The 21316-nt window shown below is 43.8% G+C and overlaps 6 protein-coding genes across 8 annotated transcripts; 2 read left to right on the top strand and 4 right to left on the bottom strand.

Annotated features, from left to right (window-relative positions):
* Window positions 1-787: 787 nt before the first annotated feature.
* Window positions 788-7951, top strand: RB195_001089 (uncharacterized protein; the record flags this gene model as incomplete). The annotated part of the gene is made up of 4 exons (XM_064197698.1): window positions 788-1039; window positions 1519-1606; window positions 2475-2572; window positions 7772-7951. 4 exons carry the CDS (start codon window positions 788-790, stop codon window positions 7949-7951), a joined length of 618 nt encoding a protein of 205 aa, XP_064053579.1.
* A 4911-nt stretch (window positions 7952-12862) lies between these two features.
* Window positions 12863-13243, bottom strand: RB195_001088 (uncharacterized protein; the record flags this gene model as incomplete). Its single annotated transcript, XM_064197697.1, has 1 exon — window positions 12863-13243. The coding sequence occupies one exon, from the start codon at window positions 13241-13243 to the stop codon at window positions 12863-12865; it is 381 nt and encodes a 126-aa protein (XP_064053578.1).
* A 310-nt stretch (window positions 13244-13553) lies between these two features.
* Window positions 13554-14249, bottom strand: RB195_001087 (uncharacterized protein; the record flags this gene model as incomplete). Its single annotated transcript, XM_064197696.1, has 1 exon — window positions 13554-14249. The coding sequence occupies one exon, from the start codon at window positions 14247-14249 to the stop codon at window positions 13554-13556; it is 696 nt and encodes a 231-aa protein (XP_064053577.1).
* Window positions 14250-14305: 56 nt separating this feature from the next.
* Window positions 14306-15571, bottom strand: RB195_001086 (uncharacterized protein; the record flags this gene model as incomplete). The annotated part of the gene is made up of 1 exon (XM_064197695.1): window positions 14306-15571. One exon carries the CDS (start codon window positions 15569-15571, stop codon window positions 14306-14308), a length of 1266 nt encoding a protein of 421 aa, XP_064053576.1.
* Window positions 15572-16263: 692 nt separating this feature from the next.
* Window positions 16264-18542, bottom strand: RB195_001085 (uncharacterized protein; the record flags this gene model as incomplete). Of its 2 annotated transcripts, XM_064197694.1 has the most annotated exons (3): window positions 16264-16591; window positions 17690-17827; window positions 18325-18542. In XM_064197694.1, 3 exons carry the CDS (start codon window positions 18540-18542, stop codon window positions 16264-16266), a joined length of 684 nt encoding a protein of 227 aa, XP_064053574.1. The 2 variants fall into 2 exon arrangements, with proteins under 2 accessions (XP_064053574.1, XP_064053575.1); XM_064197693.1 differs by lacking the exons at window positions 16264-16591; window positions 17690-17827 and having other exon boundaries at window positions 18258-18542.
* An 81-nt stretch (window positions 18543-18623) lies between these two features.
* On the top strand, window positions 18624-21316 carry RB195_001084 (uncharacterized protein; the record flags this gene model as incomplete). Of its 2 annotated transcripts, XM_064197692.1 has the most annotated exons (3): window positions 19163-19341; window positions 21074-21148; window positions 21268-21316. In XM_064197692.1, 3 exons carry the CDS (start codon window positions 19163-19165, stop codon window positions 21314-21316), a joined length of 303 nt encoding a protein of 100 aa, XP_064053572.1. The 2 variants fall into 2 exon arrangements, with proteins under 2 accessions (XP_064053573.1, XP_064053572.1); XM_064197691.1 differs by lacking the exons at window positions 21074-21148; window positions 21268-21316 and adding an exon at window positions 18624-18806 and having other exon boundaries at window positions 19136-19363.

The following is a 21316-nucleotide window of genomic DNA, read 5'->3' as shown; positions in this document are numbered from 1 at the left end:
TTCAATTCAGAATCGTTTGAGGTTTACGAATGTGTATCTGGCCTATACAATGACTTGCGGTGGCTAGCCGATGTGTTAAGTCAGTGCTTTTATCCTCCAGACAAGTCTGGTACCAATTTATCGACCCCGGAGGGATGAAAGGCTTGGTGAGCACTAGGGCGGATTCGAACCTCCGATCGATCGTGCAGGAAGCGGAACCTCTAACCGCTACACTACACCCGTCCAACAAAATATTATCCAGCATTAAGTAATCACGTACATTACAAAATATCATATTAAATATTATTGAATAATTACATGGGGCGGGTGTGGTGTAGCGGTTAGAGGTTCCGCTTCCTGCACGATCGATCAGAGGTTCGAATCCGCCCTAGTGCTCACCAAGCCTTTCATCCCTCCGGGGTCGATAAATTGGTGCCAGACTTGTCTGGGAGGATAAAAGCACTGACCTGACACATCGGCTAGCCACCGCAAGTCATTGTATAGGCCAGATACACGTTCGTAAACTTCAAACGATTCTGAATTGAAGTGAACGTGGGGGCGCATCCCTAGCGGATTGATTAACGCCAGAAACTTTATCCTTTATCCTTTAATATTTTGCTCTGCTAATCATTCAATCCTCCATTAACTACTACTGAGCTTCTCCCCCTGCAACCACCTCCTTTGGTTAGGAGTGTCCCGCTTTACGCCAGTGAAGGAATGGATTCGAAGTTTACTCTTATGTCATCGATCGAAAATCAGTGACGCAGCCGCATGAGCCAAGGAAAGTAAAATAAGGTGGGCCGAACACATGATGCGTTTCAACGATAATCGATGGAGCAGAGCCGTAGGCGACTGGATACCATGCAACATCAAACGCACCGCAGGAGGACCGCTGACCCATTGTTGGGAGCTCTTCACGAAGTTCTTCAAGGAAAAGTACGATGATCTTCGGGTCTTTCGCGAGAAGAGAAGCCATTGGGCAATCCTTTTTCGCGATCGGGACAAATGGAAGTATTACTTTTGCCCGCTCGAGCAAATCGATAAAAAAACGGGAGCACAGGTGATAATGCTGTAGCTGCAAAAACTGGGTCTCATTATGCCCAAGAAACGTTCTTCTTCTCTCATCTCTGATCTTTGAAATCCTTTTTTCTCTCTATGCTCCTGCATTTCCCTTTTTCTGTAAAATTTATCTCCTAAATATCGTTTTAGTCAAAAACTAATCACATCTATACGGTGCTTTCTAATTTCAAATACCAAAACAAGCAGAAATTTCCAATTCGGTCCTAGGACCGAATTGGAAATTTGTGCTTGCTGCATAAGGATTTCAAAGATCAGAAGTGAGAGAAGAAGAACGTGCTACGAGGACAAAGTATCTATGCGTACATTTTGATCTCGAGTATCAAGGCAGACATAACACCACACCCATTTTTGGACCAATGATAATTTCGTCCAAACGATAGTGACTATGATGTTAGCATGTGTTCTGTTTTGTTATTTCGTTCATAAAGGGAAATCCATTGTCACTAAAAAATATTTCAGGAAAAAATCTCTAAAGAGATGAGGTCGTCGTTCGCTTTGGTTGGTCTGTTGTTCACTGTTTTTGCATACATTGCAAATGCGTGTCAGAGTAAGTCGCTAACCAATTAACCACCTCCTATTCTCTACAGTAAGGCTCTTCCTTCCCTATTCCCATCAGTAGGTAAAGTAGTTTAGCTGAAGAAAAGTAGTTTCCTTAATAGCGCAGTGTTTAGCAGACAGCACAATTCATTAGCAGAAACAGAACCGGTATGCTTCAACAGCGCCAAGTTAAAGGCATCACCCACAAATCTAAGGTGGTACGGATTTCAGGTGGAGTATTCGTATACGGGATCGTAGATTATGGAGAGGGGGTGATTCCGTTCATTTCTTTCTAATTGCCGTAAAAAACGGCCCGGATGATGCGGAGCGTGCACAAGGCTGGCCCGCTCCAATCGAACTCCTTGTAGAAAATATCGGGCCGGAACCCCCGAAGGTGTATCTTCTGGGCCATTTTTTACGGCAATTAGGAAGAAATAGACGAAATCACCCCCTCTCCAAAATCTGCCCGGTGTACGAATACCCCACCTGAAATCCGTACCACCTCAGATTCGTGGATTGATGCCTTTAAGCGAATAATGAATGGGTTCATTGGTGCGAAGGGATACATTTGTCGTCTCGCGCTTTTAAAAAATGTGATGTGGATTTAGCCCTTAATACGTGATTCAGTGGGTCTAGAAGTTTCAATAATAAAATAATTAAAAAGCACCTGGTAGGAGCCTTAGAAACAAGAGCTATGCTGAAGGACGGTCATGTCGCTATGATACTACCGTAATACCTGTGATATGTTTACAGTATACAAAGAAAGAAAATGTACGAGAACTTTCTTATGTCTGTTGATTCAAACTTCAAGACAGTGGTTACTATTGGAAACTCGTACTTTAAAAAGAAATCCTGATATTTAGTTAGATTTGCTTCAGACCTACCAGCAGAACAGAGGCTCGGAGGAAGAGTTTACAAATTATACAATTACCATGAATGTCAAGGATATTCTGTGCGCGAGATCGTGAATCCGGGAGTGAGTTCCTGTAAGATGCATCCGAACATTTTTCCAGCTTAAGAAGTTTGGATACATTACTGTTTGTAATACATGAAGAGAAATAGTCTCGAAATTAACTCCTACGTTTGTACTAAATTACCACTTTGAAAACGAAATTTGTGTGTTTGGAGGCGAAAACTTCTGCTTTATTTCGCAGTTCCCGGATATATGTACACCATCATTTCTCTTCAATATAACTATTGACGACATGCTAATAAGTTAAGGATCAGCGTATCCAGCAGTAGTGAACCTATGCAGGGAATCCACTTGTCGATTTGGCCTGAAGTACGCAACACTTGATACTTTTCGAACGGAAAAGTAATCATGTTTTGAGAAAACTGCAGCGATCATCCGGCAATCATACATGAAGTCGAGGCTCGTTAGTCGAATTTGTAGTGAAGAGGGGTTGTCACATGGCTGACGAAATTAACAAAAGATAGAAATTTTAACGATAGACTGCACGGTCATGCTGAACTGAACACCCGAATCCTGAAACGATTGTATGAACTGTGAAAATTTTGACAGTAAGCAGATATGGCTGTGGACGAAGAGTCATGAGAAGTCAGAACAATTCAGTAAGAAATTAGCACTTCGTTCGGACAACCCTCGAAATCTGTGTTAATTGCTGTCACTCCTTTTCTGCTTTGTGATTCCAGTAATTTTTCCGACAAACAAGGGTCCGACTGTAGAACAATTTTTGATACTGCGAAGGTTTCACAATTATTTTGTGACGTTACGTCGTAGCAGTGGAGATCGACAGTTCGAATAACGAGTTTGGTTTCCCGGAAATGCGTTCCTCCTCGATAGAACTGGATGTAATTCCTGATATATTTACATGAACTATTTGCACTTTTCTTCGTCCCCCATGACAACGGTAATCAGTGAACTGTATGAACAGATTTTCAGCGCTAACTGCAAGAAATCGAAGAGAGAGAAAAGAAAACATGTACAACCATCGAATGCGCAAAAAATGGTTTTAATCGGAGTGAACAAAGTGATTCCTTTCTCATCTTTTTTTTAAAGGCGGGTGTTGCGGGCTATCCACGAAACCTCTGACAGAAAAAAATGGACTATCTTCAGTAAGTATTCTTTATTTGCTATAGCCATAAGATCACAAATGTCCATAAAAACACAAACATAATTCAATAAATGTTTTGAGCTAGGCCACACTGACGTTGGTACAGTCCTCATTTTCATCGTACGTTTCAGCGAGTTCGTCTTTTTCACAGCCTGAAAAGGTGAAGTAGGAAGTGGCTTGTCTGCCTTACATCCCACTCGTCCACGAATGAAATTTGTAAGCCTACATTTGGATCTCATAGTTAGAAGTGGAAATGGAGAAGCGCAGGCCGAAGCTAGGTACTTGATGTATAGTGACTAAGGTAATCAACTGACTGCCTTAAAAATGGAGAAGGATGACCACGTGATCTATACGCATCTCGCTTCCCAAAACGCCTCCAGAGTTTTGCGAGCCTTATTCGCCAAGATCGAGCTCTCAACGTCAAGATCATCGAGATCTTCCATGAGATGGAAAAACTAATATCCCAGGGCTGCTAAAATAATAATTAATAGGGAAAAACCATCAATGCTAGACCACAAATTTTAAGCTCCTTATTAATGAGCGCAATCAAGTCTTGCACTGAGAACTGACTGAAGTCATCATTAATTTGACTTCTGACAAACCTTAACTGCAAATTCTTCACGTTCTATGAACTGTTACAGTCTGTCTTTGGTTTGTAAGAGCTAACCGATTTAGCTGGTATTGCCTACAGTGGCTCAAAGATCAGGAGGAATATGACAACACAGAGCAAAAAAAAGAGGCAGAAAAGATGTCACTTACTTGACTTAGTCGGCGGTGTTACGGCCTCCGATAAATAGGGGTCATGTTCCGAAGCCTATCAAAAAGGCAAACCCGCCGAAACGTAAGCGTAAGAATAAAGATGGTAGAACGACCTAAGCGCTTGATCTCAATGCAATCAGCTGAGCCATCGTCATGCCGACATTTATTTCGAGTCTTATTCAAACGGCCAGAAAAATTGCAACAATAATTATTTATCCTTTACCTTTCTTTTTTCAAGCACTAGTTGGTAGTTGGAGGTTTCGTCAAAAAGGTAGCGAGTAATGCGAACTATTCAGCCTTTTTCAAGGACATATGTTATTGACATCTTGTTCGGCATATCGACTGTGCAAAATCTATCCTAGTTTCTTAAGGAAATATTTCACGGTTTTTTCGGAACTTCAAAAATCCAAGATCGTATTTTAGTCAATTTTTGCTTTCGGTAGCTTCTAAGAGCTGCAAAGTTGCATTCAAGCAATTTTTCATCCCATCTTTTCATCGCTATGCATAAACGAATTTCCCCAACACTCCTCTTCTAACTAACAGTTGTAGAAGGTAGTATCGAGTTTGACAAGCTGCACACGAGGTTGTTAAATAAATTCATTGGCTAACGTTTCGGCTATATCGCCTTCTTCAGAGCCTGAAAAGAGCGATTCAATTTACAATTTAAACAACCAACCTCTCCACAACTAAACTGATAAACTCCTCGCCTACTTTCAATCACCAATTTAGCGACTACACTGAATGCTCACCTTATATCGGAGACGCCTAGCATGGACCGCTGACTGCTCGATCACGAGGGCGAATGGTTCGAATGTCACGTTCGGATCGGAAGAGCCATTCGAGATATGGCGCGAGTTTCCGCGTTATCGAAAGACATTCGACCTTGCGGTTCATTTTAGGGTTTTTGGATTGGATCCAAAATGCCTCCAGCGATTTTCGAGCCAACGTTTTAGTTTCGTGCGCTAAGATTTGGACCCTAATTTCAGAATCGGCTCCGTCGTGGTTTTGTGTTCTATGGGCACCTAAAGGTGTCCATCCTCGTAACCTATTCTTGCCGCTCACGTGCTCTTTGATGCGGACATACAGCGGTCGTGCCGTTTCACCGATATACTCGTCGCCACAGTTCGTGCAAGAAATCAGGTAGATTACCCCGGATCTCAAGCAGTCTCCTGATCTACTTGTGGGACAAATAATACAGTTCGGTGTTGTACAGATGGTATCGTATAAACGATTCCGAACTAGCTAACATTTCAAATTGTTCGGCGGTATTTCAACGACCGAAACGGAGCTATCGAAGTCTGCTCTCCTCAGACACCGCCTAATGGCAGCGCTCATTTCATCGAAGATGTAAGGAAAGCAGAGAGATATCTTATCTGTGGTGGGGTTTTCCAATCGCCGTGCTCGTTCACTTCGGTATCGTCTCGTTTCAGACGTTCGGATTTCTTGCTCTTTCGAAACAGCAAATTCGTGAGTCACGTTCGGATCGGAGGAGCCATTCGAGATATGGCGCGAGTTTCCGAGACATTCGACCTTGCGGTTCATTTTAGGGTTTTTGGATTGGATCCAAGATGCCTTCAGCGATTTTCGAGCCAACGTTTTAGTTTCGTGCGCTAAGATTTGGACCCTAGTTTCAGAGTCGGCTCCGTCGTGTTTTTGTGTTCTATGGGTACCATCAATTTACATCAATTTACATCAATTTACACGGATTGTCAATCTCTCAATTGATGGTTCTTCTCAAGGCGTGCCTCGACTGCAATATCTTTATATGGTCTGGAAATTACTTTGCACAGCTTAGAGGTTTAGCTATGGGGCAGAGATTGGCTCGCGCCTTAACTATTTCATTTATGGCCAAAATTGAATCACCTGTTCTGGAACCACGTCCGTTGTTCTACTCTCGGTACATTGACGATTGTTTTGTCATTTGCGCCACCCAAGCGGAGATGGACAAATGTTTTGACTTGTTGAACCGACAGTCCGAACACATAAAACTTGCTAGGGAGAAACCACAGAGCAACTGGCTTCCTTTTTTGAACATCTAGGTTGGCATCTCAAACGGTACGTAGCAAACGAAATGGTATCGTAAACCCAGTAATAAAAACATTTTGGTTCATTTTCTTTCTGCTCATCCATTTCAGAACGTTCGGATTTCTTGCTGTTTCGAATGTTTATGAAATCCGAACGTCTGAAACGAGACGATACCGAAGTGAACGAGCACGGCGATTGGAAAACCCCACCACAGATAAGATATCTCTCTGCTTTCCTTACATCTTCGATGAAATGAGCGCTGCCATTAGGCGGTGTCTGAGGAGAGCAGACTTCGATAGCTCCGTTTCGGTCGTTGAAATACCACCGAACAATTTGAAATGTTAGCTAGTTCGGAATCGTCTGTACGATACCATCTGTACAACACCAAACTGTATTATTTGTCCCACAGGTAGACCAGGAGACTGCTTGAGATTCGGGGTAATCTACTTTATTTCTTGCACGAACTGTGGCGACGAGTATGTTGGCACGACCGCTGTATGTCCGCATCAAAGAGCACGTGAACGGCAAGAATGGGTTACGAGAATGGACACCTTTAAGTGTCCGTAGAACACAAAACCACGACGGAGCCGATTCTGAAATTAGGGTCCAAATCTTAGCGCACGAAACTAAAACGTTGGCTCGAAATTCGCTGGAGGCATTTTGGATCCAGTCCAAAAACCCTGAAATGAACCGCAAGGTCGAATGTCTTTCGATAACGCGGAAACTCGCGCCATATCTCGAATGGCTCTTCCGATCCGAACGTGACATTCGAACCATTCGCCCTCGTGATCGAGCAGTCAGCGGTCCATGCTAGGCGTCTCCGATCTAAGGTGAGCAATCAGTGTAGTCGCTAAATTGGTGATTGAAAGTAGGCGAGGAATTCATCAGTTTAGTTGTGGAGAGGCTGGTCGTTTAAATTGCAGATCGAATCGCCCTTTTTAGGCTCTGAAGAAAGCGATATAGCCGAAACGTTAGCCAATAAATTTATTTAATAACTTCATGTACAACTTATCAAACTCGATACCACATTCAACTATGCCGAGGTTCATTAATAGTCGAACTTTTCAGTTGTAGAAGGATTCAAAAAAGTTTATTTTTCTCAAATTTTTGGATGTTCGTGCTTTTGAATATCCTCTGTTTCTGGTATCCGGAGCATTACATTTTCTTCTGCCATCGAATATTAAAACTTTTGTGTAAATGAGAACTCAAGGGATGTGTAAGACTGTTAACTGTTCAACCGTTATTGATTTTGATTAGCTAATTATAGATTAAAAGGAGTTTATTATTCTACCTTTCTACATCCACTTTTCGTTCAGAGTATTGAGCAGTGCAAGGATGTATGTCGACAGTTCAATTGTGATGCAGTGAATCTCCACCAGCTGGCCGACTCCTCCTATAAATGCAATATTTTGATCACCTATACCTTCAAGATTGCACATCGTACAGCAGCCTGCTTCTTGGCGACAGATGTAGATAGCTACTATGTTCCATTTTAACGGACAAAAAATATTTATTCTTCGTGTTGTCAATGAATGAAAAAATCTGTCCATGAGAGGTGTTTATTTCATGGCATTCAAGAGAAAATTTACTTACAATTGTTTGACCCCTTTTGATTTTTTTCTCCAAAAGTAGCAAAAAGGAATTCCCAAACGAATGCTTGAATTATGTTTGAAAAAGCAAACTGTTCTGTCGGGAAACATTCTTGACAGGAACAAGTAACAGCAGTATGTCATGTGATCTGAACACCAATTGCAAAAATGAAGTTAAATGAGGATCGTTTCATCAACATTATCGTAAAATCACTGGTTAAATCGATTTTATCGACCTCGACGTGGATTAAGATCAGGAAAGACAGTGGTTCGTCTTGGAACCAAAAGGACACACAATGCGTTCCGTTTTCGCTGCACCGAGTATTCCAGAGCAATGCAATACTCAGACCAGCATTTTCATATCGAACTAAGGCAGTGTAAGTGCTCCAAATTGTTGTTGAGAGGTATGTGCTCACTGTGTGGTTATTAAAGCTGATACCATTTCACTGTTTTCTAAGGTTGAAATACTGACCACTCAATGTATTGAGGGTTATCTGGAGTTGCCTTACAAGCGTCAGTTTTGAGTCGAACGAATGCAGCTTTGTGATAATTGGCCTGAAGAAGCAGTGTAGAAGCCTTACTAGGAAACACAAAAGGTTATTTTCCTAAAAGAATAGAAAAAAGTTGAAAGTCGCTCTACTGCGTTTTACATTTCTTTGGCTCCCCTGGCTTCCATGGCTCCCCTGGCTTTACGGTCGTAAAGTTATAAAGTTTTGATTTCAAACGAGAGAAACAGAGGAACCAGCGAAAAGATGTATCCTGGTCGTAGCGAGGCGTTTTTTCAACATAGTCCATTATAAGATAGGATAAGCAGAAAAGTGATGAGGTTTATCACCTTATAGAAACAGGAAAGATCCTCGTTTCTTGAATATTTCACGGATAATAAAGCTTCTCCTGGTATCTCGACATGGCTATGTACAGTTTTGCTCGGGATAGCATACAGCTAACACAAAGTCGGTGTATATGGTTGGACTAATCTCAGTTACACAAAGTACTGGTTAAGGTGCTGACATGTGACTGTACGGAGTTGGAAACCTCGCTTTCTGGAGCGATCCTCAGGGGATATTATAAGCAGAGCAGCAGTCAGAATTAACTATCTTAAAAGATTAACGAGCAATTAAAGATTAAAAAGAAATTAAGATTAAAGAGCGTGTTCTTAATTTTATTGCACGTGGGACAGGCGCGCTTTTATTTGGGTATGACCCACGGCTGGGTCGTATTGTCCCATGCGACAGTTTTTCACGATACGTTTTACTTTTTTCGCAGTACTGGTTTGATATTTTGTGATGTGGTCTACGGCAACTTATTTATACACTTACTACTTCTATAGCACTCTTGTTTTTCAGTTTTTGTAAAGACCAAAATGGCTGTGGACAGAGTAGACATCCTTGACGACTGTTCTGAACGTTTTTAATTCACAGCGATCAAGAGAAAGAAGATAAGGAGCAGGATTAACTAAGGAATCAACGGTCTAGCCGGAACTAAGAATAGCCCAGGAGATGCTTACCTACTTACATAGATACTTAGATGGCCCGTGTTCACTGGACGTGCAGGCCTCAGCATCTCTTACACTCGTTTCGTTCCCTCGCCATTGTCATCCAAGATTTTCTCAAGTTTCGTGAATGACGTTGACGAGCATACATGATATTGTGGGAGCCGGTGCTCCGACACCCTTCGCTTTTGGGCGGTTGGTGAACGGACCTCCTTCATTTGAGCTGCACACCCGGTCACCACGAGAAAAAAAAGAGGTAGACAGTTTAGCATGTTGAGAGACGTAAGAAATTCGAATATTTCCATTTCAGGTATTCACGTCAACGTATGAAGCAAATGGACGACGGAACAGTCGGAAGAGAAGGAATATTCATTCATAATTACCATGTAAAATTAAGAAATGTTAACTTTGAAAATAAAATCTTAGTGTTGCAGTAGATAGAGTACAATAAGCTACGAAATAAGGAGACATTGCCGAGAACGAACCACTGAGCAACAATGAAGCAACAAAGAATGTGCAGTTAGAGCGTGATTTTTACAGCGACAAAATTCCGCTGAAATAAACAGCTAATATTTCCGTTCAGAGGGAAAATCGTCCAGCAATGAAGGCTGTCTGGAGATACCCCAGAACATGGCGGATCCACCGGTACACAACACATTCATTGTGATTCATTTTCGAGAAATTGGCGTCTAAAGTTAGCCATAAAAAATTTAGTGTTTTCAGTTTTGAGCACACTACTTTGTTGAAACACAAGGAATCAAAGAGATGATAGCTTATGAAGATAGAAATTTCTTTACAAAGAGAAATTTCTTTACAAAAGGGTACCAAAGTTGTCATTTCACATTGACGGCTAAGGAGAAAAAAATGGACCTGAAAATGAATATTTGGGATCATTTGTCATATTTAGGATCAATGGTTCAGCTAACTGTATGACCACAAGATAGATTTCGTAACGTAATTGTATCTTATGACCACAGGATAAATTTCGTAATTCTGTAACAGTGACCTCACACTTATTCGTCCTCTAGTCACTAATAGTATGGTTCCACCATTAGCTGGTTGGGTTAGAATTATTGCTCCACCCATCTCACATTATCGACATTCCTACATATTTCAACGTGCTTTTTAAGGTCCGTCCGCATGAAATTGGTAGAATAAATTTTTACAGATATTGTCCACTTTCTTCTGATGTTCCGGTTGCTCTGATATGCTGAAACCATTTTAGAGGCACGCTCTGCCTTTGATGCAGAGGATCCTGTGGAGGGTCAGCACAGAAGTAAGACAGAAAGAAAGAGCTCAGCTAACGTTGTGATTAGTCCCTAACGAAGGTGGGGAAATGCCTCCGCGTGGACAAATAGTGGTGGTCTGGCTTTCGGCAACACCAAGCCTCCTCATCTAACACGACCAGTCCCCCTATCGTAGCTTAAGAAAACTTTTCTGCGTGACAATGTTTCAGGACAACTATTCAATTGATTCAATTAGTTAGATTAGTTAGATGCATTTGGGTATTCTTTTTTCGGTGAATACTTTGAAACACTTTTTTCCCATTTCCAGCCTCTCTGATTCATTTTGTTTACATGCTGCTGCCAGCTCTACTATGGAGAAGGTTCCAACGAATAACATCACAATCTTTATCATCACACACTATAAATTCCAGGAGGGTGCGGGACAAGAGGTACCCGTGAAAACCGGCTGACCTCTCCTGCCCTCCCTTCAGCACTGCGCTCCTCTGCTTAATTACGGCTGCCTCTCCACCAGCTAGACATTCTCCACGACCGCCTGAGATCACCTACGCCCCGCCCCCTATTGCCCCCTGATCAATGCTGCGCGCGACGTTCGCGCCGCGACGAAGCGGTGGATAGTGCGAATTTTAAAGGGAGGGGGAGTAAAAAACGAATTGCCGCAGCGAATTCTGATGTACGGATATAGTAAACTAAGCGCATATTATTGAGAATAAAAGGGAAGAAGTAGATCCTTCTCTGCAATGTAACTTTACATAAGCAAACATTATCTCAAAAAGATGCTCCAGGGAAAATAATAACATGCATATATTTTCACACATCTCATTATTTAACACATTCCATGCCCCAAGTCTTCTATATAAACTAACAGTGCATAAGTATGCCATCCTACGAATTCGTGTTCACATTTCAACTGCAGCAGCTATAATAACAGCAACTTTATGTGCTTATTACTTTGTATACATTCTTTAAACTCCTTTCTTCATTTTATCTTTTCAAAATTTTGCTTAGATATAATGTTTATATAAGGTGCATGTCTAATATTTCAATACTTGCTTGTACGTTTTATACAGTTTTATATAATAGAACTTTGTATGGTTCTTCAAACTTCTTTCAACATCGTTTTATCGCTTCGTGTCTATCTATTCTCTACATAAAATCAATATGACAAGTTAGGCGTATTAGTGGCGAACAGAGACCTTTGTATCTTCGAGATATACCTTTAGGTACAGTGTATGTCTGCGAGGCATTATTCGCGCCTCGTTAATCGTTGGATGCCAGTTTTACCCAGCTAGATAAGGAAAAAGAAATTCTTAGAAAGCGCAAAAAAGTAAAGAAGTTAGCATAACACCGATCAGTGAGACATTTTTTGAAACATCTCTTAAATTCCCAGAGAAGAATGAGTGTATTCCACCTAACAACTCGAAACTGGATAATTTCGATTTCACTCGCATTTTCAAATCGCATATCACTTATACAAACCTATTTCATTCTTTCCTTCTTTTATATTAACTTTATGTAGACCTTCGAACAACATCTAACACCAGGTACTTTCCTTTCCGTTCGATTTTAAAAGCGCATCATAAGAACTGTAGACGCGGCAAAGTGGGGGGAAAGGGTGGAGTAGGCGGGACGTCTTGGAGACATAGCGCAACAGGAGCAATCAGGCTACTGTAGCGATTATGACGGTATCAGGAGACGCGCCGTGCAATTAACGACGCTCATTAGCCTCCCGGATATGCGGCGGCACATCATACGGGTACCTCTTGACCGTTCCCCATTCCAGAATAGTATCGTTCAAAGTAGTATTCTTCTTCGGTTTTTCTTCGTCCTACCACATGCTCAACCTCCAAAAGCGTACTGACAGAGGAGAAGAATGCTGCCCCTGAAAAAAATACTGTAAAAAACTCGATAAAACAATTTCTGTTTCGTCCCTGCCCTTAGACGGAATCATAGAAAATATTAACTGCCCGCCCCGGAACTCGTCAGTAAGGAAGTAGGGCAGAATATCCGAAAAATAGGAAATGGAGAAAGACTGTATTGGAAAGGTGTGCACCGAAATACGGTAAAGAAGTATCACCTTGATCACCTTGACTCCCGTTGATCTTCGAACTGGTCGAGCGGGCGCCAGTAATTCTTCCATTTGTCCCGATCGCGTGCCAGAGTAGCCCAGTGGTTCCTCCTTTCGCGTGGGACACGAAGAGCATCATATTTTTCTTTCAAGGACTTCGTGAAGAAATCTGACCATCGGGTCGGCGGTCTTCCTGTAGTGCGCTTAATATCGCGGGGAACCCAGTCGCTCACGGCTCTGGTCCAACGGTTGTCATTAAAGCGCATCACGTGTCCGGCCCACCTTATTTTACTTTCCTTGGCAAACGCAGCGGCGTCTCTAATCTTCGATCGCTGACGTAGGAGAGAACTTCGAATCCCGTCCCTCACTTGCGTGAAACGGAATACTCCTAGCATCACTCTCTCAATTGCGCGTTCAATGACGCTCACCGCGTTTTCTTCCTGCTTGCGAAATGCCCAGGTTTCCGAAGCATAGGTCAAAGCAGGAAGTACGGTGGTGTTGAAGAGGTGAGCACGGAGCCGGGTGTTCCTGGTCTTCTTCACTACATCCTCGATGCTCTAGCCGTTTGCAGCGGGGTAGGCCGTTCATTATTTCAGTTCGACCCAATAAACGTACTGTCATGATATTTCGTTTAAATGCATAACATGTTAAACATCTTTATTACAAAATATAATGTTTGTCAATGGATCGTTCGCTTGGCTGATGCTAGTACCAGTACGATGTCATAGAAAGCGCAAATGGTGTAGCTGCCGACATCCCCTCCCTGTCGTCATTACTGCGCGAGGGTGGCTGTGAATATTTTGGGTGAAATTGTATCACCCTGTCGGACCCCCTCTTCACGTCAATGATGATGTTCTTGTAGAATGGCGAAATTCCGGTCGTGAAGTTACTGTACAACTCTCGAAGTACCTTTATGTACTGAGTAGGGACGCCTTGGTTGTCCAAGGCTTCCACGACCGCTTCCGTCTCAACCGAGTCGAAAGCCTTCTTTAAGTCGATGAAGGTGAGACAGAGCGGCATCTTGTACTCTCGTGATACCTCGATGAGTTTCGAAACAGTGTGAATGTGGTCAATCGTGCTGAATCCTTTTCGAAACCCTGCTTGCTCGCATGGCTGTCCTTCATCCAGGACTTTTTCAATCCTATTAAGGATTACTCTTGTAAAGAGCTTGTAGATGACGGACAGTAGGCAGATTGGGCGATAGTTGCCGATGTCATGTGGATCTCCCTTTTTATACAACAACACGGTCTTGCTGGTCTTCCACTGTTTAGGAACCTTGCATTCCGACAGATAACGTGTAAAGAGCCTCGCCAGGGTGTTGATGAGTACTGGCGGAAGGCTCTTCAGGTGTTCTGGTCTTATTCTGTCGGGACCGGGTGCCGTACGATTTCTTACCGACATGATAGCATGTCGTATTTCGGACGGGAGAACCTCTGGAATGACTTGTCCATCTTCCCTCAGATGGTGAGGAGGCAAGTGGACATGGCTGTCGAAGAGATCAGAGTAGAAGTCGTAGATGATTTTCTCCATCCCCCTCTCGATGCAATGGCTGTTCCCTTTGGGTTCCGGAGAGCAGTCATCCTCGTCTTGCGACTGGCGAAGTCTCGACGGGCATAGCGGATGCTTTTCCCCGCCTCTGCAGCTTCAGCCAGCACTTCTGCTCTTCTCTCTTTAAGGTCTTCCTTTATCGCCTCTCGGCAAAGCCTTGCGAGCTCGGACGTGAGTTCTTGGTTCCCTGCGGCTCGTGCTGCTCCACGCTGGCGTATCAGCTCAAGAGTTTCAAGAGACAGACGCCTCTTGGTGGTTTTAAAACTCTCAGCCTTCTTCGCGCAGTCGTGAAGGTGTTCGACAAGCCGGTCATATTCCTCGTCGATGTTGTCCATTGCAGAATCTTCCCAAAAGCCGGCTAGCGTAGCGAAGAGATCCCAGTTGATGACAGTTCTGGGATTTCTCCCTCTGAACTTGGCGGCTTTCTCTGCTCTCCTTGTGAAGGAAAATCTTCCTCGGAGGAGGCGATGGTCCGATCCCGTATAGAACTTTGGTACAACAGCGACGTCCGTCAGGCAGAACCTTTTATTGACGATGATGTGGTCTATTTCATTACGGTACCCTCCACCGGGTGACTCCCACGTCCAGCGTAAAGAAGAGGGCTTCTGAAATTGCGAGTTCCCATGGATGGTCTTAGTCGTCATGATGAACTCGGAGAGCCTCTCTCCCTGGTCATTCCATTGTAGGCCGTGGGTCCCGATGTGAAGTTCCTCCGGCGTTCTTCTTGGGCCAACCTTAGCGTTGAAATCGCCAACTATGACCTTGTAGAAGGCATGATCTTCTTGGTAGAACTTCTCCAGGTCCATATAGAAGGCTTCGACTTCTTCTTCTTCGTAGCTTGATGTTGGAGCGTAAACGACGAAGATAGTCAAAGCTGGTATTGGGCCACATCTTCTCATCCGCAGACGTCCGATTCGGGTCGTAAGTTGTTCAAAAGAGTCGATGTTCTTTGCCATACTCGTGTTGACGAGGACGCCAACTCCACCAACACCTCTACTGTCGCATGTTCCTAAGAACAGTTCTTCTCCAGTTTCATATACGGCGTTGAGAGGGTGACGTCGTCTCGTCTCGGTCAGTCCGATGACGTCGTACTTGATCTTCTTGGCTTGCATCATCAGATCTTCGATGGCCGCTTCCGATGCAAGCGTACGTGCGTTATAAGTACAGATCGCCATCCTAGTCCTTTTCCGTTTTGGTAGCCTACATGACTCCTGCAACCCCGTCCTACCTGGCGCTACCGTACCAGGCTTTCCTCCGGAATCAGGAGACTCTTTTCTATTACTGTGTTTTGCTTAAAAATTTTAAAACCCATGGGCAGGTTGCAAGCCTCTAGTCCCATGAGTTTCTGGGAGAACTTTCGTTCTCCCGGTGTGGACATGTGGAGCTTATTTGTTGGAGGCGACTCCAAACCGCCTCCCTTGCACCTCCCAGTCACTTGATTGCAGGCTTTTGGCCGGACCGACGTGGGATACAAGGATGTCATGAGTCAGTCCTGGCTCAGCAGAAACAGGGAGTCCATCCCCTGAATCCACCTGCGTCTCTGGGCAAGCGCAAGGTCGCTTTTGGTCCGCGTTTAGCCCCCTATCCGCCACCCGGGGACGCGCCACGTAGCCTCGCGACTAACCGGCTGTGGTCCCTCTAGTGAGGGAGATCCGTGGAAAGAAGTATATCGGAAAGAAATACAGACAAAAAGGAAATTTGTAGAAAATTAAAACAGGTAAGTTATTTTCGTAGTGTCGTAATCCTTTGCGTAACACATATAGAGGGTACAGAAAACAGTGATTCAGATTCACATGAGAGATTCACGTTTAATTCGGACTCTTCTCGTTGGCGCTCTCCCTCGAGGGCATTTAGCATTTCTTGGGATCTACTCTAGCGTTCTTTTAGTCCATCTATCGTCGATTCTTCTCGTAATGTAACCGGCCCATTTATATTTTGCTTTCGATACATATTCCGCTGGGTCGCGAAGACGGGACATTCCTCTTAAGTCGGAGCTGTGAAGACCGGCTAGATGTTGTGTGCGCCGGTTAACTTTCAGAAGACATCTCGCAAGGGCTCTGTGGGTAGTAAGTAGCTTCCTAGACATGGCAGAGGTGTCTGCCCACGTCTCCGCTGCGTAACAGAGTGCTGGAAGGACTGTCGAGTCGAACAGATGGGCACGAAGATCTTGGTCCGTCAGTTGGTCCGTAGCTTCCCTGACGGCTGCGAATGCATGCCTACTCCTTCACCATCGTCTGCTCACTCCCCAAAAAAAAAAAAAAAAAAAACTTTTTTTTTGCTGCGAATGCTCCCATCTGCTCTCATTCTTCTATTCAGTTCTTCCTTCAAGTCGTTTTCCATGTTCATAGAACGTCCGAGGTATACGTATGACGAAGTTTTCACGATGTGGGAGCCTTCAAGTTGTACTCCTCCGTCCTCGCAGTAGGCGTTCTTCATGAAGTGTGTCTTCTTTCTGTTTATTCGCAGTCCTATTCTCTTCCCTGATTCGTTCAATTCGTTCAGCACATCGTTTCTGCTTCATCAGTACCGCTCGAAAAGAGAGCGAAAAGAAACGTTTTCGTTCGCGAAACGAAGGTTAGAGAGAAATCTTAATTTCTTTTCCAGCACATATGCCCCTTTCTTCCCAGGAAAGTGATTTCATTGTCAATTGCAATGCAGCCGTGAATAGCTTTGGCGATATAGTATCGCCTTGTCGTACCCCTTTTCCAATGGGTATGGTGGAAGAGCTGTATCTTAGGGTGCATCGATCGTAGCAATTGGCTAATGTCCTCACATACGAAGCGTCCACACCTTGATCGACCAGCGCTGACAGTATTGCATTCGTTTCTATTCGCTTTCGAAGGCTTGCTCATAGTCGACGAAGGTTAGAACAAGGGGCAGGCGGTATTCCCGGCAAACCTTTATGACCCTCGAAACGGTCTGATGTGGTTCAAGCAGCTGAGTTCCTGATGGAATCCTACTTGTTCTTGAGGCTGAGCTTCATCCAGCATCCTGGATATGCGCGTGAGGATGACCTTGGTGAATACTTTGTATAACATGCTCAGGCCTTCCACTGGTCTGGGATCCTTTCTTTCTGAAGATAGGATTTCATGTGCCCTGGTAAGATTAGATGAAGTGGATGGTCACCAGCCCGAAGAAAGTCTGCTTATATAAAATCAGGTCCGGCGGCTGTGGCAGGTTTCATGCTGTTGATAGTGACTCGTAGTTCTGAAAGGAGAATCCGTGGTGGAGCTTCACCAGTGAGGATGATCGGGCTCGACACAGGAGTTGAGGAACGGAGAAGGTTCTACAACCTCTCTGTAATGATTTCCATCTCACGAGTCCCGTCTTCGTTCAGCAAGGCTGCTAGCGGAATATTCCATTTACGGATATCCCTGCGGCACTTCTTTAGACTCGTTCTTCTTTGTGCTGCTTCCAGAATCTTCTTCTTCCTGTATTTCAAAAAATCCTCCTGCAACGCTTTTCTGCAGCATTCGGATAAAGCCTCAAAGTCTCTAATCTTTCCAAGAATTCTTTGGTGACTTCGAAATTCGATCAAAGTTTGTCGTGCGCGGCTTCGAGGCATGCTCAGCACAGGCTCGTAATCCTCTGAGCAGCATTTGGTAGTCCACGTTTGCTCCTCGATGTGCCAGTCACCTTGGGACAAGGAGTCCTCGAGTACGCAATCGTCGTAGACGATTTCTTTTCTCCTTCGTTACCTATAGCAGATGTTCTTTTCCATCGTTTGGCTAAGTCGTATTTTCGCACGATGGAGACGGTGATCAGGACCACACCAAAGGGATGGTACCACTGAGACGTTAAATAGAAACCATTTTCGGTTGGTGACTATGTGGTCGATCTCCGCACGCCATTCGGCGATTCTCATGTCCACCGACAATGATCTTTCTTCATGAAAAGAAAGTTCCCATGAAAGAGGCAAGCGGCGGACAGCAGTCCGACGAGACGATTGCCATTTTCATTCCGGTCCCCTAGTCCAAATCTTCCGATTCCGTATTCCTCTTCCGTAGTGTTCCCTAGTTTTGCGTTGAAGTCTCCGACAACGAATTTGTGGAAGGACTTCTCGTTGCCGATCACTTCCTCCAGCTCCTCGTAAAACGCGTCCAGTTCGGGTATATTAGCTGCTGATGTTCGTGAGTAGTAGTTCATGATACTGATGGGTTTTTGGCGCAGAGGGAGGAGGCGAAGAATTGCCAGACGAGGTTACAGGATCTCGTGATAATCGACAAGATGGACGATAGATGGGTGCGTAGCAAACTAACACCGCCTACTTTTCTCGACGAAACCTTCTCTCCGTGTACCGTCATTTATCTGTCATACGTCGCTCCTTCTGCACTTGGTCTCCTGCAGAGCAGTCGCGTGAAGTTTGATACGAGAGATGCATGCAGGTCAGCATCTGTGGAGTCTTGCGTTGTAAGTGGACAGTCTGAGACAGTCTCCATAGCGAGTCGTGCGTGTGTCGCCTTGGTCCAGAATCAAAGCCGTCCTGAGCAACCTGAGATTTGATTTCCTCTCACCGAACGCCATACCGTCCGACGTCTGAGATTGCAGGGCCCAGTGTGCAGGGTAGTGAGGCAGTGGATATGCTGAAGTGGCAAAAAAGACTTTTCCCAAGCTAAGCAGCCCTGCCACGGCGAGCTTAGCTTTCACCACAGGTCGTCGCCCAACCGATATGGATCAGGGAGCCACCTTGCGACATTTTGCCAAGACTGTATTGAATATTAGCAGTGGTTTACTCTTAGCCAGGCTTCCTATTCCGAGAAGTTGGAATGTCGGACGCGTCGAACTCCTTTTCAGCTTGGGAAACTCTGCCGGAGGACGAGCCTCCGCTGTGCATCGCAGCTCCACTCCCAGAGTCACCTCCACGCCACTATGAGGCGGTAAACCTTTGTGGAGGCTCAGGAGATGACGACCAGGAAAGTGATAATTACACTCACTCGGATTCATGGTCTGACACTTGTCTTACATGATTTCTGGAACTTCGAAGACAATTTCGGTATTAATTCAATGCTCTTGGCAGATTGAACCATCGACTACTACTGCCTGTTTTTCAACAAAGATGTTCTCAGTCTGATAGTCCATGAAACTAGCAGATATACCCAAGAAAAGGATGAAGCACGGGAGAGTAAAGCATGCTGATGAATTAAAGAGATTTTTTGGCTTATTCCTTCAAATAAGCATTGTTAAATTGCCGACATTGAGAGACAACTGGAGTTCTCGAATTGTATTTGGAGGTTATCCAATTGGAGCACAAGCTATGCTAAGAAATCGATTCGAGAAGTTATTAGCACACCGTCGCTTAGCTGACAGCGCCAGTTTTGCTGGCTCAGACAGATTATGTACAAAAATAACAACATTCCTCGCTTTGTTTAATGCTTCGTGTGGAAGAATCTACAGACCGATAAGCATGCTAAAAAGACCAATACTACATGTAGCCAGTGTTATAATCATCTCATTGACTGTTTCAATAAGCAAAAAAAAAGTGTTCGAATTAGCTGTGTTTCTAATGTGAACAAATCAATTTTGGGAACAGTTTTTTTGCTCACGATGTTTACAAAATCATAGGGTTACTATTTATGCTTTCTTACAAACATGTTAAGAAGTTGCTTAAAGAGCAAACGGGAAAATAAATACGTCACTGTCGTGGGTCGTAATGTCGTCAATATGTTAACGAAACAAGAATGAGTTTCATTTCTAAAATATCTCGTACAGAAAGTACTACTTACATTTCTGAGAGAACCCGAGGACAGTTTACTTTTCACGCAAATAGTGCAAAACTACTCAATACTTTCTGTTACTTGGTTAAGTGCAAAATTTAAGATCCCTTCGGGTCGGGGCGTGGACGATGGAAGAAGTTCGAAGTTAGACAGATCCCTGAAACAAAGCCGGAAAACGTGGCTCATTGCAATACTTTATGATCGATGAATATCAATTTTATTGGAATTATAACAGTGGTTGCAGTATCCATTTGTCCACCATTTGCTATCCATTAATCGGTCATATTGACCATTTGTTGCGAGTTTTAGCATCCGCTGTGCACATTGTTTGTGAAAAGCAATGTATGATAAAGAGTAGGCAGCCCACCACGTCTGACTCTGCTCTGATCTGGGCGCTACGACCCCTTACATAAAAGAGATAGCCGATGGGTTTTAATTTTATTGGAAGTGTAAAATCGGTTACAGTATCCATCATTCGGCCATATTGGCCATTTGTTGCGAGTCTTAGCATCCGCTGTGCACATTGTCTGCAAACAAAATTGTGTGATTGAGGGGCACCTCGTCTGACTTTGCTGGGTGCTGCGGTCCTTTATATAAGAGGAATTCCAAAGCTAACCATGCTGTTTTTTTTTCTTAAAAACGACTTCATGACAACGGACTTGTGTTTACTCGAGCAACTCCATACTTCTTCTGTTCTTCGACATTCGATGTCTTTTTTTGCTGATACTTATCTTTCTTCACATAGATCATCTTTCACATAGATCTTATTCCCATTACGGTGGAGAATTACAAGTTCTCATTTCCGTTGTTCAAAAGCTCTCTCTTTTTCTCCCCGCACACTCAACTGCTACTAGATTTTTATCTGAGTTTCTCCTGTTTGTTAAATTTACCTTTCGTGTGAGACCATAATCCAAAAAGTAACTAGTGATAACCCCATACGACCATTTTGAACTTGAAAATCAGGGTAAGTGTAAAGGCGGTTCCATTCCCGTTTACAAAGCAGTCACCCAAGTGCAGAGCCGGATTACGCGAATACAAGTGGGTACAGTATCACTCCAACATTGGATCCTACGACGATTTCTAATTAAATGATATTTCAAACTGTTGGTGTGAAGCGATTATGTACTGTTGATGTATTATGGACATTATCATTTCAGGATTGCCTCGTTAAGGCTTTATCGTCAAGGAGAAGGGACGTTATTTTAA

The sequence above is a fragment of the Necator americanus genome, chromosome IV, assembly GCF_031761385.1.
Source record: "Necator americanus strain Aroian chromosome IV, whole genome shotgun sequence".
Taxonomy (NCBI): Eukaryota; Metazoa; Nematoda; class Chromadorea; order Rhabditida; family Ancylostomatidae; genus Necator; species Necator americanus.
Note: the sequence above shows the minus strand (reverse complement) of the source record. Positions and strands in the feature narration are given on the sequence as shown.